General features: G+C 45.0%; 1 protein-coding gene and 1 long non-coding RNA gene across 6 annotated transcripts in view; one reads left to right on the forward strand and one right to left on the reverse strand.

Annotated features, from left to right (window-relative positions):
* The window catches only part of SPEN (spen family transcriptional repressor), a 65,086-nt gene that overhangs the window by 36,587 nt on the left and 7,252 nt on the right, over positions 1-21,247 (reverse strand). For all 5 annotated transcript variants that reach the window (XM_041419412.1, XM_041419414.1, XM_041419413.1 and 2 more), the window contains exons 2-3: positions 10,136-10,456; positions 6,381-6,857 (exon numbers count right to left, since the gene is read on the reverse strand). In XM_041419412.1, coding sequence (XP_041275346.1) covers positions 6,381-6,857; positions 10,136-10,456 — 798 coding nt within the window. The remainder of the gene's footprint in view (positions 1-6,380; positions 6,858-10,135; positions 10,457-21,247) is intronic.
* LOC121343942 lies at positions 753-6,371 on the forward strand. The gene is made up of 3 exons (XR_005953760.1): positions 753-1,256; positions 3,837-5,174; positions 5,819-6,371. It is a non-coding gene; the product is annotated as an uncharacterized LOC121343942 (long non-coding RNA).

The raw sequence follows: 21,247 nt of genomic DNA on the forward strand, positions 1-21,247 counted from the left end.
GAGCTTCTGGGCCCTGACACAGGAACAAAGGCTGACAGCCCAGATTTAGATAAACACCTACTTCTGCACATTTAGGAAGAGGCTTAATTGCTTTGTCATTCAGAGCCAGCAATTACCAACTATTACTGGGAGTGCGGGTGGTGGGGGGTATTAATTGCAGTCAAATGTCCACTCTTCTTGGGCAGCTCATGCCAAGAAAATTAAATACTAAATAAAAAAAGATAAATTAAAACCTGTCTTCATTATAACATTTTAAAGTATTTTATTGTCTATTTATATTGGGGGGGGGGGGGGTGGATAGGTTCTCCCAGAGGGGCCAACAAAGACAGAATTTCTATTTCATTTTGAAACTGTGTCAAATCACAGCAGAGCTGGTATTAGGATGTTGGGGCAGGCTCCAAAATCGCCCTTTTGGGGGATTTTTGGGGCTGAATCCTCCAGCGAGGAAACCAGTGCTTAACTTCTAGAGCAAGCAGAGCATTTAAGGTTTAAAACAAATAAATAAACAACCTAAAATAGGTAAGAGGGTGGTTTTCCCCCCTCAGAGCCGGCTCTGACACAGGCACTGCTACTTTATTTCTCTGCGCTGTGTGAGGGGAAAACCTTCACGCAGGAGCGAGAACTGCTCCAGTGCTAAGGGGGGGGAGGGATTCTATATATGTTTTTTCATTTAAAAGGCTATTTTTTTTTTGTGGCAATGGCGGTGTTTATCCGCGGGGCCCGGGCGGCCCCGCCCCGGGGGCGGCGCGGCAGCCCCGGCCGGCTCCCGCCGGCTCAGACCGGTTCTCAGCGCAAACAACCGCCCCCCGCCCGCCGGGGCACCGCGGCGGCGAACCCCCGCTTATTCCTTCAGAAACACCCGCTTTCCTCCCCACAAAACACCCACCTCTCCCTCGGAAACACCCGCTCTCCCCACCCTCCCGAAAGAGCCGGGTGAGGCGACTCCGCGGCCGCGCCGCCATTACAGCGGCGGGCGCGCTCCGCCGGCTGAGGCGAGAGAAAGCGGCGGGGTTTCGGAGCGAGATAAAAATCTTATTATGCAACGCACATTTTTAATAGATTATTGCCGAGTCCAGGGCTGAGGTAATGCGGGCTGTCAGCAGCTGGGGCGAGAGGCTGAGGGACAAGCGGGCTGCGGCCGCTCCCTGCCCAGGGCGCCAAGGCACCATTTCTTCGCCATCCGTGAGGAGAACTTTGATATATCACGTTATTTTTTTTCCACAGAAGGATCTGTTTATGTGGTTACACATGCACAGGTACGTCTTTTTCGGCATATCTCAAGTATAAAGGTTTGCTTTTTGTATTATAATCTCTCCAAAGCCATCTGAAAACGTTCTGCCTGTGCTCAATCTCAAGAAACCCGATACAGTCCCAAGGGTAAAAAAAGCCACGTTTAAAGGATGGTCTCGGTTATATTTAGCTAAGCAGCAGCACAGGCTGACACGAGCAGAAACACAAGGAAGAACAAAGTGAAAACGCTCGACAGTTGTTAACAAAAATCTGCGAGTATCTAAGGTGGAATTTTTTTCCTAAATTTTCCTGTCCCTAATTCACATTTTGTCGCGCAGAGAGAACATTAAAGCAGCACATGGGTTTATGTGAACAAAAGGTAAGGATGAGGTGTTTCACCTGACTCTTGACAGGATTTACTGTTGCCTTTGTGTAATGGAAAAGGCTTCCTACTCTAAGAAATTCTTTAATTTTCTTTTATAAATCTTAACCTAATTATTCTCCCATACAAACACAAGCCTGCTCAACCCTGTCGTTCTACCAGAAGAGATTAAAAATTTTCAGCTCATCTCTACAGTACCAAATGTATGTGAAATTATTTAACCTCGACAAAATACATCTCACAGAGGTTTCAAAAAAGACTAAACAGCTACATTTAACCTCACTGTTCCTGATTTTTCATCTGTCCTCAGCACAGGCATCTCCAAACCCACTCAAAATCCCAAATCCCAGCTAAATCAGTGATTCATCACTTCTGGCAGCAAACGACACACAGGAAGGAGGAGATGAAGACAATGGTAGAGAAAGGTTTGCATTATGTAATGAAACTAAAACTCACTTTTTTCTACTTTCACTTCAGTTGTTGAAACAGGGTAGGAAAGTCCCTGACTAAATAAAATACACAGGAGGTTTCAGGGAGCCTGTTTTTCCCATGATTAAAATTCTCTTGGCAGTATTTTTCATCAGTTTATTTCAATATTAAGACACACACATATTCCATTCCAATGGTAATTCCTTGCTCCAGAAAGAATTTCATCACAGAAAAATCTAAAATTAAAACCAATCTCTAATTACCTTATGCCTTGCCTGCTTGTCACAAGAACTTTAAATACAGCTGTCAGAATTATAAAAAAAATTCCTTTTTCAAATATCTGTAAATGCAACTACTTCCCGTTTCTTGATTCCAGGAAGACTGGAATAACTGTGCTCACGTAGATCTTGGTGAATATAAAACCAGTGTTGTGTCTAAGCTGAAAATGCTCTTTTAATTTCCCAATATCTATTTCATATTACAAGCTATAGAGAAATAGTCATCTAAGTAATTATTCATCCAACTCCAGCATCCTGGAGATGAGACAACCAAATAAACACTCTTAAAAATAAATTAAAGGTGACTACATTACACATTATAGGAAATTATTCATTTAGCTGGTAAATCCCCCAGCATCCTCCACATCAGACAACTGAATAAACACTCTTAAAAAATAAATTAAAGGCCAAGGGAAACCTCAGGTCGCTTATCTGCAGATGGAACACATGGGGTGTTCACGCTTTCACAGCCTGAACATCACCTACAGGAAATCAAACACTTCTGCCTGGGTTTTTGTAAATGAATTCAAACCCCATCCCAACAAGGATTTTAGGAGCGAAACGCTCTGCTCTCATCGCCGGGTGGTTCAGCACACTGCTGCAGCAAAGCTTGAGGAATAATCACTAACACATGGAGCAGCAAGAGATGTGTCAGGCCATCTGATATTACAAAACTGAATCAAAAAGCCCAGAAATTATTTTTAGCACATTAGAGCACCTCAACAAGCGGCCTAGAAAAGAGCTTTTGCTACCAAAAAGAAAAAACCAAGCTAAAAGCAGGGGGGTGTTTCCATGAGGCTGGGCAGGGCACAAACAAAATCTTGTTTGCTTCCTATGGGATCACCCAGCTTCCATCCAGAGCCAGCTTCTTCCATGACACACTACAGAAAATATGTTTGCTAATGTATCATTTGTGGTGTGTGTCTGAATCACCAGAACGGAGACAATGAAGTTTCTGGTTGTGGCAAATTATCATTTTCAAGGGCTTTTTTATTCTTTCAAGGTGATAAAAAAATTCCACCAACCCTTTTCCACTACATGGGTGGGGAATGAGCAATCTTACACTAAGAAGATTTCAAAACACAAATTCCTCCTCAAATCCATGCAGGAACCATCCACATCCACCAGCTTCCTCACCTCAGCAGACAACTTCTGAGAGGCCACAAAACACCCCAAATAAAGCCTGGCTTCAGACAATACTGGTTATTTTTAATGTGTTCTTTCTGGTTTTAGTTTCTAAATTACTCCCTTGCAGCACCATTACTTGCAAAGGCCTCCAAATAGCAATTTAAAGTAAAGTTTAGTGGAGATCCAACACAACAAACTCTGAACCTTGACGAGATAAAGGCTTTTTGGGGTTGTTTTTTTTTTTTTTTTTTTAAGCAAGCAATGTTTCTTCAGTATTGTCCAGGAAAACCAGCTCCATTTAATCAGCGTTATTATCTTCACACAGGTCTTGAAAACCACAAGCAAGGAAAACCAAACTTCTCCTTCACCACCTTTCTGCTTTTTCACAGCTCCTGAAGGACAGTGCCCAGCATGAAGTTCCCACCAGTGCTGAACACGCACCGTGTGCCCCAAACACCCCCAGGGAACACAACTCTGCCACTGAGACCAACAGGACAAGACTGGAGTGACCAAGTTCTTAAATGTCAGAAGAATGCAGTGTCATAGAGACCTTAATAATACTATGGCCCCTCAAAATTGGCCATTTCCACTTAGAAGAAAGCCTAAAGAGAATCTCCAGCTAGCTAAAATCCTCAAGACCACGGAAACTACCGGCAATAATTATTCCCAGACAAAAGAAACTGGATATATCACACAGCAAGTGGGAGCACCGAACCAGGGAAAAGGGGATGAGGCAGCTTTTGCTCACCAACAGTGTATGAGTGGCTTAATATTTACATGGCTAAATTTCAACTGTTTTGAAAATTAAACACTTGTGCTTTGAAAGACTTCAAGGCCAGGTGGGGTTTTGCTTCCCAAAGGAAAGCGAGGGTTAAATGTTTGTTACTATCTAACTGATCGCTAAGAAACACGTAACTCTTTTCTGATCCTTCAAAATTAAATATACAATCCACCAGATTCCATTACTTGCTCGACTGAGTTTGATTTTATTGTATTAATAAGAAAAAAATGTTTTATTTCCTCTCAGAGTATCGTCTACTTTTCCATTACTACAACTAGAAATTGCCAAGAAAATGAAATGCTCAAGCACAGCAGACACTGCTTTTCTTCTCATTAAATCTTAAAACTTGGTTCCAGTGGGATCATATTTAGTCCTCTCAAATTCAGAACAGGATTTCATCCTGCCTCGACATCCCAACAATGACATTTTATAAATATTACGAGTTTCTTGGACGCCTTTCTCATTCCACAAGGAGCAGAGAAGCACCAGTAGAGATTTTTTCTTCTTCCCCTGCTCGAGATTTTTTTATTAAACCTTAAATGTAACCAGCCCTCCTTTCAATCCATTTTCTCTAGGATTTTTTTGAGACCTCTAGAAGTCTCACAGATTTTTCTCAGCTGTAATAAGTGTGAAAAATCTTTGACAAAGGATTGTCTTTATTCAAGCATTAAGCTCTCACTGAAAGAGGTGTTGGAAATAAACAAGTGCTTAAAAGCAGCCTAAAAGTTGTCTTAAATCTTCACCTGCTCTCCAGCTGAGACAGGACCTGGATTTCTAAATCCAAGAGGAGAAAACAATAATTAAAAGAAGTAAATAAATCCTTGCATGACTCTTTAGACATGAGGGGGTGGGGCAATCAGAAGAGGAGACACTGATTTCCTCATCTTCTGTACACTCTCCGTGGGTGTCAGCCCATCTCACCCTTCCAGAAGGTTCAACGTTCAAGGTAAGACTTTGTGAGAATAATCCCCTTGGTCACAGAGTTCTGACAGTGGTAAAATTCCATTCACAGTGATAAACCCAGAATCCTAGAACAGGTTGGGAGGGACCTTAAAGTTCACCAAATTCCACCCCCTGCCATGGGCAGGGACACCTTCCACTGTCCCAGGCTGCTCCAAGCCCTGTCCAGCCTGGCCTAGGACAGTGCCAGGGATCCAGGGACAGCCACAGCTGCTCTGGGCACCCTGTGCCAGGGCCTGCCCACCTTCCACAGGGAGGAATTCCTTCCCCATATCCCAGCTACCCCTGCCCTCTGGCAGTGGGAAGCCATTCCCCCTTGTCCTGGCACTCCAGGCCTTTGTGAAATCAAACACTCTACCGATACACTTATTTACTCAATGAGTATTTTCAGTTTTAGAAAAGACCTGGCATGCAAAGGAAACGCCGCCAACTCTGCAAACCCTCCTGAAGAGCAGAGCCCTTCGCCAAAGAGCATGAAACATTAATGGATGCAACCATAGTTTTGTGGCTTCCACTCTTAGGGTGAATTCACTCTTAAAAGGCCAAATGTCAGAGAGGCACTTCAACATGAATTTTAAAATTATTAAAATAAATCAGTGATTTTCTAACACCTTCTTTTCTCTCCCACAGGTATTTTGTAAAGCCAAGCAAACACAGAGCTATTGCAGAACCAAGGAAACGCATCCCCAGGAATTGCAAACTTGGATTATTTTCTTTTAATTCTTCCAAGTCTACAAATTTTGCTGTGAGGCAGCAGGGCGAGAAATGAGAAGGCGATAAATCAACCTTGTGAATGTCAGGCAGTGTCAGGGAGCAAGAAGAAACAGAGCAATACCACTCATCATTTCCCAAAGTACGTTGAAGTGTCGTCTGTAAAAAGCAGCTGACCTTAAAATCTTTTTCTCTCACTGGAGCAAATAAGTGACCCCATTCTCCAGGCACACAGGCAGCAAGGCCTTGTGTCCGTACATCCCTGCTCTGCGCAGCCACCATCTTACACATGCTGCATGGATCCACCATGGGAAACAAGGAACAGCACCAGCGTTCCCCTCAGAACCCCTGGTGCCAACTGAGCCTTGTGACATTTCACTGCAGCTCGCTCTACCTCAGCGACCGAAGCTTCGCCAGGGAACAACTCCTCAGGCTCACACCTCATGAAACGACCCGCACGGCCCCCGGCACAGAGACCTACCTGTCGCTGCTGGTACTGCTGCTGCTGCTGAGGGAGTCGCTGCTGGAGGATCTGCTCCGGGAGCCGCTGCCGCTGGGGGAGCGGGCGGGCCGGGCGGCCTGGCTGGCCAGGCGCTGCGGGGACTGCGTCCTGGACTGCGACGAGTGCGGCGAGCGGCTCCGGCTGTGCTGGTAGTTCCGCTCCGGCCTTCTGCCTCGTACCTCCCGTGTAATGTCATCCCTGTAGATATCCCTGTGTACCACACTGGGCAATGTAAACTGCTCCCGGGCCCTAGGTTCGTATCGGGGGTCGTGAGCGTCAAAGCGGTTTGGACTTCGGCTCCGAGAAGTGTAATAGAGCCCGTGTTGTAAGGTCCGCTCCCGAGGGTCTCTATAGTAATCCTGATCGTAATGTCTCGTCCGATCAAATCCGCCCGTCCCCCGCTCATGGTGTCCATAGGCACTATGTTCATAAGCACGCTCCCTGTTATCTGAAGCCCTGCATTTGGGAAGGGGGAAAAATATTGCATCAGAAAGGGGCAGGCACAACCAAAAGCAAATCATGCAAACATTCATGGCAGCACTCGACTTATTGTTGCGACTGCTTCTCCACTAACCAGCAATAACCTATCAAGCAAACAATGACAAACTTCAAAACATTTTACTTGACTCCAAAGTTATATTTGTATACGATTAAGCTGAGCAATCATTTTGGTTTAATCACAATGTGGGGCTTTCATGACCAGCAACTTGCCTGCACAGGAAAAAAATTTCTGCTTTCCCATGCAGAATCCTCATTTCAACTGTTCCTTTTTCTTTTAAATTCTGTAAACAAGAAAAACTTCATGTTTGTGGACATCATCAACTTCTTTTTCTCTCCATTTTTGCTTAAGAGCTTTAAAAATTTTTTTTTCAAAATTTGGTAATTACTGGAGCTCTTGTAAATATCCTTCTGCAAAAATGGCATCACAAATTGGGCTGTAGCCATGAAAGCCTCCATGCAAAGCATGACCCGAGGTAAGAAGCTGCTTTCAAAAGGGGTGGCATAACCCATAGAGATTTCCCAGAAAATTAGGGGGTTTCTTGCTGCTGCTCTAAGAGATTTCACCCTCTTAGAGGGAATTTTTGCTTTGACCAGATTGCTACAATCATTCATTGTAAAAGTTATGGATGCTAAAGAAACGTCTCCATTACTAATGCTGGAACTGCAAGGATGCAGGTCCCCAGAACATACTAAGACCCTACACAAGGACTGGAAATCCAATTTTTAGGCAGTGTTTTTGCTTGGACTGCTGCAATCATGGAATTTCTATCTGCACAAGCTGCTGCTTTCCAGCAGCCACAGTCCAGTTCATTTCAGTGTTTTGAACATTTTAAATTGACAAAGGCTCAGTAATGTTCTGAGTTAGTGTGATCTCTCAAATAAAGAGATTGACAGATAAAGGAACACTACAAATAGTTGAGAATTCCAATTTAGACAAGTACCAGGATGGTACATCTTAGTTACATCTTACAAAATGGAAGCTTCAGAATTGTTACTTTGAACATTTAAAAAATACTTCTAAAATTCTAAACATGTCAGAGTAGCCAAAATTAATTTAAAAATTAATTATCCATCTTACAAATGACACTTCAACCTTTTTTTCAGCCTTCTCTCTCAGATTCTTCCTTTAGAATCTGTTATGAGTCACTTCAGTCCCCTGAATCCTGATAACCCAATTCTGCCTTGTGCTGCCTCCTCCTCTCCTGCATCACAGCTCTAGTTCGAATGGCAGAAATATTTCAGGGATCTTTTATAAACTGCAAATGAGATTTGAATCTTTTTTGATTAGCATCTCAGGAAGTTCCTTCCATTCCTTCTCCAATGAATCACTAGATCCTTAATCCTCTCAATATATTCACTCTCTGTTGTTAAACTGTAACTCATATCAAGCTTTCTATAGGGCTCCCTCACATCTTGCCTCCATTTTTTTCTCTCAAATGATATATAAAAAATTATTTCACCAGTGCAAGAGAATGTCATTATCTTCTACATCTGCTTGAAATTCATTGTTGCGTTTCTATTTCCATTACCTCTTGCTCGCAACAATGGAATTTTGAAAGCTATTTCAGAATCTGGCACAGAAATGTCTCTGTTTTGGTTCTTTTTTCCCCCTTTTGAAGGACCAAGATCAACAATTTTACAAACGATTGCATTTAGCATCCTACAAAGTGTTAATCAGTGAGAGCTGATTTAATGAGGTCAGAGAAAAAGCAGTATTTTCTAGCAGGTTACTGCTACAGAGCTGACAGAAAGAACAAATCCTTATCCGTGAGAAGGACACAGAAGACAGACAGAGGAAGCAGAGCTGAACAGCTACTGGCTACAGTGCTTTCTTCATTTATCTATTAGTACTAAGTGCTACTGGAGTTAGTGGAAAGAGAGGGTTTGACTTGGGTTAGGAGAGGGGCTAATATACACAGGGCAGGACATACCAACCTTTTCCAAGTGTGGAAACACGACCTATATTCCCAATTAAATCTAGGGAGAGAATTGTGAACATAACTTCCCCAATTTTGGCCCCTCTTACAGGGGTAATCCACCTTCTTAATGGGCAAGGGTGTCAAATGATATTTTAGATGAACCAACAAGAAAAAAAAAAATCTTAGTGACAAGACACAAAAAAAAAATTCCACTGGACGGAAGTAGTCCCAGACTGAAACTGTAACTCTGAAACCCCCAGACTTCTTTCTTGAGACAGAAGGCACTTAAATAGATCCATAATTTTAATTTCCAGCCCTAAGTCTGAATCAAGCAGCTGGTAGAAGATCCCCCGAGGCCCGAGGGCCCTCACGCTGCTGCCAGCAGGCATCCTCTGGCCGCCTTGGTAACCATCCAGCCCAGTCACTTCTCACTGGAGTATCCACAAACGGGTATTAGCACCACGTCCTTAAAGCTAAAGTATGTTTAATGTGGAGCAGCAGAGCTTTTTAAGAGACTAGATAGTAATCCACTCCCCATGGCTACTGGCGTCTTGACTGTATACCATCCAATAAATTCAAGGCAGTAGTTCTTATCCCAGCTTTAAAAAAAATAAACTATAATTTCCAAAATTTAGTAATGTCCGTCATCACTTTTTGCCAATACCATCAGAAAGAATAATCCCAATAACTTGGAAATGATGTAGATCCAAAATGGAACCATCACAAGCTGCCTTCGGTCTTCTCCATCCAAGCGTTATTTCCATGGCTAAGAGTTGTCGGTAGAATCCAAGGGGCCGCATCATTAAAGTCTACTCTGAATTTTGTGGTGACAATCCAATTAACATACCCGCTGCGTATAGTGAGAACTGAGAGCTAGGCATCAAGCTTTCACCGAATTCTAGGTTCTAGTATTCCGAAGATACTCCACAGAGAACTTCACCACAAGTTGTAGAGTAAGATAGCTCCATCTGGCAGCAGGGATACATCCAGCAAGGCCTTAATATTATCCAAGAAATGGGATCGCTACTTCTAGAAAAGAGTAACTCCAATATCGATGCTGGCCAAAGGAAATCTTCCATCTTAAAACCACCTTATTTCAAGTGTAGGTAGATATCCAACCAGCTGCAGGACACATCCTCTATGGATCCACAAGGTACCAGCCACTGGGATAGAAATCACTTCCGTTTCCAACCCAAAATAGGAAACATAGATAATTCCCAAAATTTTAAATCCATCTGGGGGCCCTAGATACGAGTTTGTGTTTCTCACCATATCAAATACAAAATACCTGCCTAGAGAAACCTTGGAACTTACCCATCAAGTCTCCGCTCATAACGTCCTTCCCGTGCATGAAGTGATGGTGGGGGGCCATAAGTGGGCCCTCCACCACCTCCTCTGAACCCAGAAACCTCTCTACTACGAGATGCTATGGAAACTGTATCATCCAATCCCCGCGCAGCACTGGGAATGGTTCCTGGCTCATTATAATCCGTCCGTAGGTCTCTATCTCCCATTTTGTTGACAGAGTTGTGTGCCTTCTGGGCACTTTTAATGTCCACAAAATCCACAAACGCTGCCACTCCGCCTTCCGACCCCCTCTTAGGGAGGATTTTGACACTTTCGACACGTCCATATCTGGAAGAGAAGCAAAGCAGAGCACACACGTTAGTGCTGGTGGGAAGAGACCACGTTTAATAACACTGCCTTCTGAAAAACCAACATCCAACCCTTCACCCTTCCCCTCTGCCAGAAAAATCAATCACTGGGAGACACCAAGAGAGGAAAAGCCATTTGGAGAGGGGGAAAAGCCATTTAAACTTTCCATGGTTACATTTAAACTCCTTTCTGGAAGTGTGGGAAGCCTACCATGGGATCACCCTTTTTATAGCAACAGAGCAGCAGCAGCTGAAGAAATAGAAAGGTGTTCACAACCAGAGCACCCTGCACATCATTAGTCTGACACAATTAAAGAGGCACAATTAAAACAAAACCGTGTCACGAGGAAAAATACAGACAGCCAACAATTTTCTTAGGAGACAAATGACCTTGACACAGCAATTCCACTACTTCAATCTGTATTTAACCCAGAGTCTCCACTGTGATCCTCGCTCCTGATCCCAAACCTGTTTACTTCCACACCTGGCAGGACACACGGACCCCCAGACCCAGGTGCTGCTGGGGTTCAGCCTCCCACCCCCACTGCAGACCCAGCTGCCCAACAGGAGCTGAGAAATGCCAGAGGGAATGTGACACCACCCTACGTAATGTATGTTAAGTAACTGCAACACTGGCACTTATGGATGAGTAAATGTCTATGCAAAATAAAAATAAACCCAAACATGTTTGTGTACACAAGGAAACAAGATGTAGAAACATATTTAAATAACTTGCATCCACTCACAGTAGAAAGGACAAGCTGGGCGGGATGAGCACAGTGACATTTTAACAGCCAACAACTGCAGGGTTTGGGTGCTCGGTTCTCTCTGCCAGAAGATTCTGAGCAAACCAGGGAAAAGCTCTGAATTGCAGCTGGTAATCCAGGACAAGAAAAGGCAGAAAGTGTATTTCTGAATGGGCTGACATAGAGGAAAGGGACGCACAAATAAAAAACCTAATCAGGAAGCATTTGTAAACTCCATGAAGAGTTGTTGTGAAAAAATTTCTATGCACAAAGGCAGCACAAGGCCAGGCAGATGTAAACAGACCTTACACAGGCAAAACTGTTCTCAGCCACACACGCAGGGAGAAGGAATACAACCACCAGGCTGAGGCACACACGCTGTCAGATCCCCGAGCTGCCTCGGTTTCATGCCTGGCTTTTCCTACACCTTACAATTTCATCATTGTTGTTGGATGACTAATCCTTAAATACGATCTGAAAACCTGCCTCGCTGACTGCTGCCTTCTCATTCCAGCCTGACCTACTACACTTATATATAACCTGGTTTGGATTTAGAGCCCTTTTTTCCCTGGTTTATACTCCACTGAACACGGCTGTGCGCACAAACAAGAGCATCTTCCCAGAAAAAAATAAATGCCTTGTTGGGCATAAAGAGACTCAGTCACACGCAAGGCATGTTCCTGCCTCTCAGCTGTCCAGGGCTGAGCTTGTCACCTTTGTGCCCCTGGGTACAGCACAGGGATGTTAATTCTTGGGAGTTTCCTAATCTGTAATGCTCTGGTTATTTTTTTATTGTTTCTTTGTATTTTATTTAATTAAAAACTTCAAATAATGGCAAATGGAACTGCAAATAATGGCAAAAGGAAAGCTGCTTCTCAAAGCATGCTCTCTTTGCAAGCTGGATTTGGTTATCTTGCCTTGCAAGTAAGATTTAGAAAGCCCAGAAGAGTAGAGGAGATGGTTAATAAAATCTGTGTGAGGAAAAAAAATGGCCTAATTGGATGTGGCAGATGTAGAGAGAGCAGGAGAGGGAACAGGAAAGGAAGGAGAGGGAAGGAAAACAGGAAAGAGCCTATTTGAGAAAATGTTCATGCCATGAATGAACGTGACAAGAAATATGGAAAGTAATTAGAAATCCTAGTTAGGATCACCTTTAACACGTTTCAGTGCCAGTTTTGTGCAAACAAAGATGAAAGATGGATTCCAACCCTCACATCTAAACCATGTAGCTTCCTAACTGACTGGCTAGAACACACGCTTTCCTTTTGCTCACTGTGTTTACACCTTCAGTTTCTGGCAACATGAGCCTGTACTTCCCTTCAATCTGCAGGGGGGAATAGGATTAAGACACTGCTGATAATGGTATCAATATCACTAAAATCCCAGCTGTTCTTTGACTGCAGCCACCACGGCCCACCTCACATGAAGCACTGCCTGCCAGTGACATCAGCTCTGGGCTCTGAACGACTGCCTGCTCCCCACCTTGACAATTACTGCTTAATTCTGAAATCCTAACATGTACATGTTATTATACATACACAGCCAGAACTGTCATTCTTTTGCTGTAGAAGATGCAGAATGTGTTTAAAATGTTCAAATATCTAAGCTCATGCTGCCCAGAAAGCAGACAGTATACAAAACACCAGTGTAGTAAGGTCCCCATCTACCACAAAACCTGCCTAGCAAAAGTGGGACTCTTCCCAATATGAATTTTTATACTGGAAGAAGTGTACTTCAGCTATTAATTTTTCTTTCCTAAATAAGAAATGTATGGGGGAGGCCACTACTGTATTGCACTGCAGCCATGGTGCTAAATCACTCCACTCCGAGACGGCGCCTGTTAATCCCCGTTATCCAGATACATAAATATACGCCGTGCTTCGGCGTCCTGCCCCGTACCCCTGACAGGCCCTGAGGATAATCTGTGGCAATCGCCTTTGCTGAAAGCAAGGGAGGCAGGCAGGAGGAGGAGAAAGGAAGCAGAAATAGGGGGATGAAAGAAAACCGAGGAGGAGAGAACCCTGAGTACTGCAGGGGAGCTGCTGGAAGAGGAAGGTTTGCCTCAGTCCTGTGACTGCAGACATCCTTCGGCCCCCACCGCCAGGATCAATGTGCCGAGTGATCGGCCCGGCCGCACCCATTGGCGCCTCTCCGAGCTGCTCCTGTCTTGGCAGATGCTGCCGGGAGGAGACCAGGGGGAGAGGAGGGAGATCTGCAGTGCTGCATCACCACACGGCTTCACTGCAGCACAGAAACATTACAAGGAAAAAACCACGACACTTTCTGAAGGGCCGGGGGAGGAGAGGCGGCGAGAGCACTGCGCTTCCTTAGACCGAAGCAAGGCAAGATGGAGGTGAACGTGCTCCAAGGAGCAACCTTTGTCCCGGCAGAGGGCTGAGAAGAAGGCACAAAAGGCCAGGGGAGGCATGGCCACGACCTTTGGTAGCGCTGGCAGAACAGCTCCTCTCAACCTTCGTCTCCTATCGCTACACCTGTGCGTCAGCCCTTCCCAAGGCTGCGTTTTGCAATCGCTGCCAATCCAACAGAAACAAAGAGGTGCCTTCGCTCAGCTCCCGCTCCGCAGACTCAAATGAAAACAAGGCCTTTTAGTGCCTCTTCCTGTCCACAGCTCCTGCCGATTAATCATTAGCTCCACATCGTAAAGAAGGTGGCCGAGGCCATGTTTTCGGCGGGGTTTACAGTTCAACCTGAAGCGGAGGAGACAAGGACGTGCGGGAGCTGTTATGTCACCAAGCCCCTCCACCAGCACAGCACGACCGAAGCACCCGGCTGTAAACACACATCGAGCAGCCCTTGCAGAAAAAAGTTGCTCAATAATCACTGCTCGAACAAAGCCACGCTAATCCAGCTTTTCAGACAAAGAAAAGGAATTCATAATTTAAGCATTATCGGTTTATTCACTGTAGATCAAAGCACCTCTACGTTCAAGCAGCTGAAATGTCTCTGGGCTCTTGGCACAGCTGCTCAGCATGTTTCCCTCGCTCTGCAGCCCTCCCTCCTCCTCAGCTCTTCCTCCCAAACCAGGAGACAGCACAACCGGGCTGGGAAGCGCAGCCTCTGCCAATGCAAGGCCGGGCTGGTTCCTCCTCCCCAGGAGCGACGTGTCACCCAGGCACAGCCAAAGCCATCCCACACCCTACAGCCTTCCCTACCCTGGGGATCGGCACCTCGGCTTTCCAGCTCTAATAAAGCATTTCAGCTCAGCTGCTCACTGTGAACACTCTTCCTGCACCGTCCCTGCTGCTCCAAGCAGAAACGTTCTAAACAAAGCATGGGCTACGAGAATGCCAGCCAGTAATTGTGTAGTGAGCAAACCTTACTGTTTAGTTGCAATATTCTATAAACTGATTAGGATCTTTATAGGATGATCTGTACATGATAAGAAGAGGTGGGTTGAAGTGAGGGAGATTTGTTTTTTAATATAAACCAAATTCCACTTTAAATCACGGTATCCTCCTATTCCTCTTGCTGAGCTTCCCACAGGTTTGTGAAGACCTTTCATACCAAATCATCTTCATCACTGCAGAGTTCTGGAGGTCAACTACATTCCAGCCAAAGAAACTTCACCGCATTTTCATTTAGAAGCTGGTGCCATGCTCCATTCCACATACTACTAAATGTAACAGATACTGCAGGACCCAAAATAACGCAGGAGCTTTTTCTGTGTGTTTCTGCACCGCCCATTACAAGCATGATTTGACAAGCTGCTCCGATACAGCAGAACATCCCAGTATTTTGTATTCATTCAGGTTCCCTTTGACTGCAGTCAGGTATCTTTAGCCATCTGAAAAGCTCAGCTGATTTTGCTGTGCCACACTCAAACTCCTTCCTCCTCTGTGATTATATAACCCCAGCAAGCCCCAGCCTGCATTATTCAGTAAAACGCTCGCACAGCTTGAAGCTTTCCTTGGCCAATCACATTCCTCTGGCTTTGTTGTTATTTCATAACAAAATAATGTGTCCTGAAATAATACTTCACCAGATGTTTGTGCCTTTTCTCCTTACTCCTGACACCAAATCAGTCCAAATACCCCACGCTAGGGGTACTCCAGCCCTGCATTCCCCCTGCACAAAGCAGGTCTGCTCTAGGTACAGGGAAATCCAGGATGTGCAGATACTAAACCTCCATAAAGCAGGATGCCATCACCCTCCCTGGGGGTTTTTAGCCAGGCTAATGGATGTCTGTTGAGTCCATGAACATCAGTTCTAGGGTCTTCTGCTATCATGGATGCTCATGTCACAGCCTGAGAGACTTGGCCCACCACAACAGCACGTACAGCCACTTCCCAGCCACAGAATACACAAAATAACACAGCAAATAGCAGCACCAACCACACTGGGATCTTACCAGCAGCAGGACACCGAGCCACAGGGATAGCTATCCTGCAGAAATCCTGTTTGGAGTTGAGCACCAGCCTCCAGTACCACCAGCTCCCAGCAGGAATCGCACAGTGAGCGTCTCCCGCCCGCACCGCTCACAAAAGGTGTTTAATATTCACCACTGAGAGAGTTCCTGAGCCAGCAACACAAAGGGAACTTGTGTCTCTACACGGGCGTTCGCAAAGATTACGGCACTACAACTGATCACAACAAGGGCAGTGACACAATAAATGAAATACGCAGCAGTTCCAATATACTTATCCTAAGGAAATGCCATCCTGCCATCTTCCAAGCTTCATATGCATTATAGCCACCTGCTTTACTGCCATAAAATTTATATATACACTTTTTTTTTTTTTTAGAAAGGCAATTTCATATGTAGAGTCATATAAGATGGTATTTCACCATCTTCAGACCTGAGCAGCACATGTCTTTGGAATTAAACTGTGCCTCAAGTAATGCAGAGCATTACTCAAAATTTGACAGTATCATCATGTGCCTGGCATGGAAGGAGACTTGAGGACTGAGAGACAGAAAACTCAAGACATCTAAACAAAAACCACTCAAAACTGCACTGTTTCATAAATACAGTAACGAATGTGCAGCAGACACCAAAATCAGGGACAGACCACTGAGAAGAGCGTGCACAGGGCTGGGATGAAAATCATTCCAATTCACTGAGATGGATCTTGATAGAAACAAGCAGAATTCCACCATCCTGGAAAACTACACTTAATTTTAAGTCTAACAAATGTGGGGAACTGTCACCTGTTGAGACACAAGTATTTCACTTGGTAGGGCTGCCTAGGCCAGCAGCTGCACTCAGGGCAGACCAGGAGCAGTATTTACTAAGGACAACTCGATACCAAGTCCTGGTTGGCTCCCTCACCAATTGTCGCCTTCACACAACCCACAAACCTCCCAGACTGCTTCCTCTCTGCTATGTTTCCAGCAGACATGTGGGAGATTTAAGTCCCCCACAAGAACAAGAGTGATCATGAGACTTCTCCCAGCTGCTTAGAGAATATTTCATCTATCTCTTCACATGAAACTGGTCTCCTGGCTGGGTGGTTTGGAACAGACTCCCATTGGGATATTTGCCTTGTTAGCCTTCCCACCATTCTTTCCCATAAACACTGAACCCTGTCATCACTATCATTAAGCTCTAGACAATCCAAACACTTCCTAACACACAGGGCTACTCCACCACCTCTCCTTCCTTGCCAATTCCTTTTGAAGTCATAGCCATTCACTGCAGAACTCCAGTAGTGTCAGCCATCCACACCATGATTCCATAATGGCAACTCATATCATCATCTCCTGCTGTGCAATGGTTTCCAGCTCCTCCTGTTTCTCACCCGTGCTGGGGGCACTGGTGCAGATCAATTGCTGTGTCTATAAAGATACAACACAGTGAGTGGCTGGGACAGCACTCCAGACCATCACAAGTAAGAAAGCTCATCCAGGAGTGATAAACCTAGCAGATGTGCAGCTTTGAAATCCTTCACCTTCCCAGTGCCAAGCAAAATAAAAGCTCCTCGTATCACAAGAAGCTCTGGTTTTCGAGCCACACCAAGAACAGCCCTTGTGACAACAATGATTCAGAAACATGCCCTAATTACTAAGCTCCCATCATTTTCTAGATTACTATCTGAGATGCTTTAAAACCTGTTGAGAGTGATCTTTATTGGCTCTGTGACCTTTGGGGGGAGAAAAACAACGTTCTTCAGGGCATTCTCTGCAGCTCTTCTTCTAGTAATAAAGATCTTCAGGGAAACATCAAAATCCAGGAACAGAAACAATCACCCAGGTTAGAGAGCTCAGCCAGACAATTCTGGGATGAATCCTGAGCACAACTCTCATACTTCTACACTCCTGCCCCAACACCCAAGCCACTCAAACCTGGACCACTCTGGACTTTGCAGTTCCCTCTGGCCCCCAGCAACACTCAATGGGAAATCTCCCAACTCCGACTACAAATAGGGGTTTTGTTAATGAGATACAGCACGTGTTCCTGCCATGCACAGAAAACAGCCAGGGCTTTGTCTGCACTCGTAATCCCTCCCTAAGAGATGACAAAGTAGGAAATTAAAAAGCTAGCATAGGCACATTCACTGATACTCCTGATACCTCTGGTATTTAGGAGCAAAATGCTCAACAGATCAGACAGTCCAGAGATAATGCCATGCTGGAACAAGGGCTCGCCTCTTTCTTTACAGCTCAGCCAAATGCTCCATTTTAAGAGCCCAAGTAAGAGTGATTCTTAATGAAGACATTTTATTTACGTCTTTACTGCAAAGTGACCTTTTGGATACTGTGAAGTATTAATATACAAACGGAATTATTACATACCGTAGAGGGAAGAAACAGAATATTTAAACCTGGTTTTTCATAGCTCCCACTTTTGGTAGCAAGGATTTCATCCAAGAGTCAACACACCAAGAAATTTGCAAGAAATCTGCAACCCCCATGACAATCAGTTCTGCCACAGATCAGCTGTTGCAGCCAACATGCACCAGGTCACATCTGAATATAGGTGCATCCACTCCTTAAAATACAGACTACTTCTACTGCAAGACCCCCAGGACACAGAACAGCCCCAAGGAGGAGTCCCAGCAACCTTTCAAACCAGAGTAAAGAGGAGGGCGGGGGAGCTGAACCTATGCTTTGGACATGGGGATTACACGAAGCTGGATGAATAAAAACGCCTCTCATCACCCCATGCAACACGTCACTGGGCTACATTTAATATCCTCCCCACCCCAGTCAGCAGTTCCGCTGCCGGCAGCGCCAGGAGAGCCCAGCATTGCATCAGCCCAGGCTCAACACATCAGCCACTTACAGCTGCCAGGGTAACCACACGAGGCACGGCCACCTCAGCCAGCCAGGACACAGAAAGTCTCTTACTAAGGCACTTTTCCTAGTTGTTTCTTTGGAACAATCAAGGAAAAGCATGGAAGCACCCATAGCTTATTGGTATATATATTATTAAAAAAAAAAAAATCAAAGCAGCTTTGTGAGCAGAACTAATGAAGACTCATTTCTTACGGATGCATGTCTTGAGGTCGAATTCTCTGGCGTCCAATAACTGCCAGTTCCCACTGCAGCTTTTCCCACGGTCAGGAACACCTCTCTCCCATGTGGATTCTTTAATGTCTAATAAGGGCTGTGCTCTCACTGCAGCTTTTCTCTCCATGGGGTCGCTAATCAGGTCTCTCTCCTCTATTAAAACCGCTTGTTTTCACAAAACTCAAAGGAACGTCATGTCTCTGAGACTGAATATCCCCTTCGCCCTCAGGTTTAGCTAAAACTGGCAAATGGGTTCAAAATTGATTAGGGAAGATATATATACACATGTCAGGAATACTTCAATCTTGCTCTCCAAGCAGATCAGAATAAATATCACTATTTGTAGAAGCACAGAAAGGTTACAGAAATATGTAGGAACTCTGCATGTTCAGCTGTGCTGTCTCAAGCACGACGAGCTGTGATTCTTTATCCCCAACCTACACAGATGCGCACCGTCACGTTCCTACACGCCAGACACAGAGCTGCCGAATTCCATCTCCAGGGCATTTTTTTTCTTCCAGCTTAAAGCATAATCTGCAGATTTGCTTCAAAAACACCAGTGGTGATAGGCTACGTTCAACACTTTCTGCAGGGGAATTGCTCAAGCCTGTTCTTTTGCGTGACTGATTTTAGGATTTGTTTGGATTTGATGTTAAGAACGCGCTGCATTGCAACTGAAGGGGAATCTCTTGATTAATCGAGTTTTTTTCATTCTTACATGAAAGGGTAATTCCCCATCTCACTTGTGCTCCTAGAAGCTCTGCTTTGCATCTATTCAGCAGCAGATGGAGGAAAATGCAGAGTCACAACATTATGGTCTCCCTGCCACGCTGCAGAGCACTTGAGATGTGGATCATCTTGAAGTTTGGAAGTCTTGGTCCCACTGGTACAGACTTCTCCAGCAACAGACATTTACAACCTCCTCTCCAATGTTTTGTATGCTTTCCAGAAAATGGTACTTCAGGAAAAAAAAAGTTTATCTGTCTGCAGTCTCTGAGACCACCTCAAGTGATGGAACAGCTCTTCCCTCTCAAACTTCAACTGGGTTTGAACAAGTGACTGGCATCAGTTCATCCCACAGGTTTGACAACTTGAAATTCATTTCTGACAGAAATCAGCCACGGATCCAAGGACTCTCAGTCAAATCCCCAATCACAAAAGCTCATCAATGCTAAGAGGTTATGATCTTGACACCAGGGAGGAAATCCAGCCAGTTCCCAGCCAGTCCAGCCACTCCCGCTCTGCCACACCAGCCAGTCACCAAACGCAGATGTGCAAATGTTATTTCGTTGCTTCATGACTCACTGCTTCCATCGCCCTGGAGAAAGTGCTTGTCCCTGTGACTAAACCAACTGGCAGCACAGTCCTTGGCGTGAGCCAGGTGTCAGCCCAAGGAAAATAATATTCCCCACTGACAAGCGCCCAGCAAGAGCCTGGCACACACTCGGGTGTGTTTTGTCTGCAGTGACTACCTGCGCTCCAGGCACTTTCTCCATAGGCGAGAGCCTGGGACTTTCCAGAGCCGAGCTCTCGAACCAGCCAGACTCTAATGGCTTTCCTTCTAGTGCAACTCAAAGTCGAGGTTTTGCAAAGCTGAGCTGGAAACTTGAGTTTCATCGCAACAACAAGCGAGGTTTCACACCTCGGCTTTATGAGCTGACTTAAAGGAGGCCTCCCCACACCAAAGACTTGAGCAGAGCTGTATCTGGAGGTGAACACGTACTACCAGCTCAAGAGGGCTCCTCCTGGGATTCAAGGATACACCAACACAACTGCTGGGAAAGCTGCTCCCTCATTTTATGCTGTTTCAGTGATCAACTTCACCTTTAAGTTGCAAAATCAGACTGACACAAGCCAGGCAAGAGCATTAACTGCAGCCAACCCAGGGGCTGTAAACTCTGAAAGCATGCAGAGGAAGAGATGCTTCCTGAGCTCAACTGCTGCCAAAAATGGTGTATCTCACCATACCCACAACCAGCGTTATCGTCTACAACATCAATCTTGAAGCCACTTCTATTTTTTAAATGTGGCAAAGATTCTCTGCTACTAATTCTTCCAATAAGTTTTTTCAGAGTTAAGACAAAGACCAAAGGTTTACTTGAGACTTTGATTACAAGGTGGTGACTGTGCTGGCCATTGGCTGTCTGGATACATATCCAGCTGCCTTCCTAAGAGCAGCATCTCACAGATCCCGTGAAATTAAATCAGATGTTGATTACATATACAAGGGAGATACTCATCCACCCTCAGCTTTTATTCCCCTCACAGTAAGGATGCTAATGAGGCCGGAAGACTTCTTTCCCCTCCAAAGATGACTTCTTTAAACATACAACTTGGCAATTTATTTTTCTTATTTTGCCCTATTAACTATTACAGGTCATCCGCAGCTGCCACAGAGAGCCTAAAGAGGATATTTAAAGGAGCCTCTGTGATCTCTTTGGCAGCCATCACTGTTAATGAGGATGGGAGGTATTCACCCGGCAGCAGGAGCAGATGGACCGCGGCGCGGAGCTTTGTGCCGTGCGGAAGCCTTGAACACCTCAGTGAAGACACAG

This window comes from Onychostruthus taczanowskii, unplaced genomic scaffold, assembly GCF_017590055.1.
Source record: "Onychostruthus taczanowskii isolate IOZ18803 unplaced genomic scaffold, ASM1759005v1 scaffold61, whole genome shotgun sequence".
In the NCBI taxonomy this organism is placed as follows: domain Eukaryota; kingdom Metazoa; phylum Chordata; class Aves; order Passeriformes; family Passeridae; genus Onychostruthus; species Onychostruthus taczanowskii.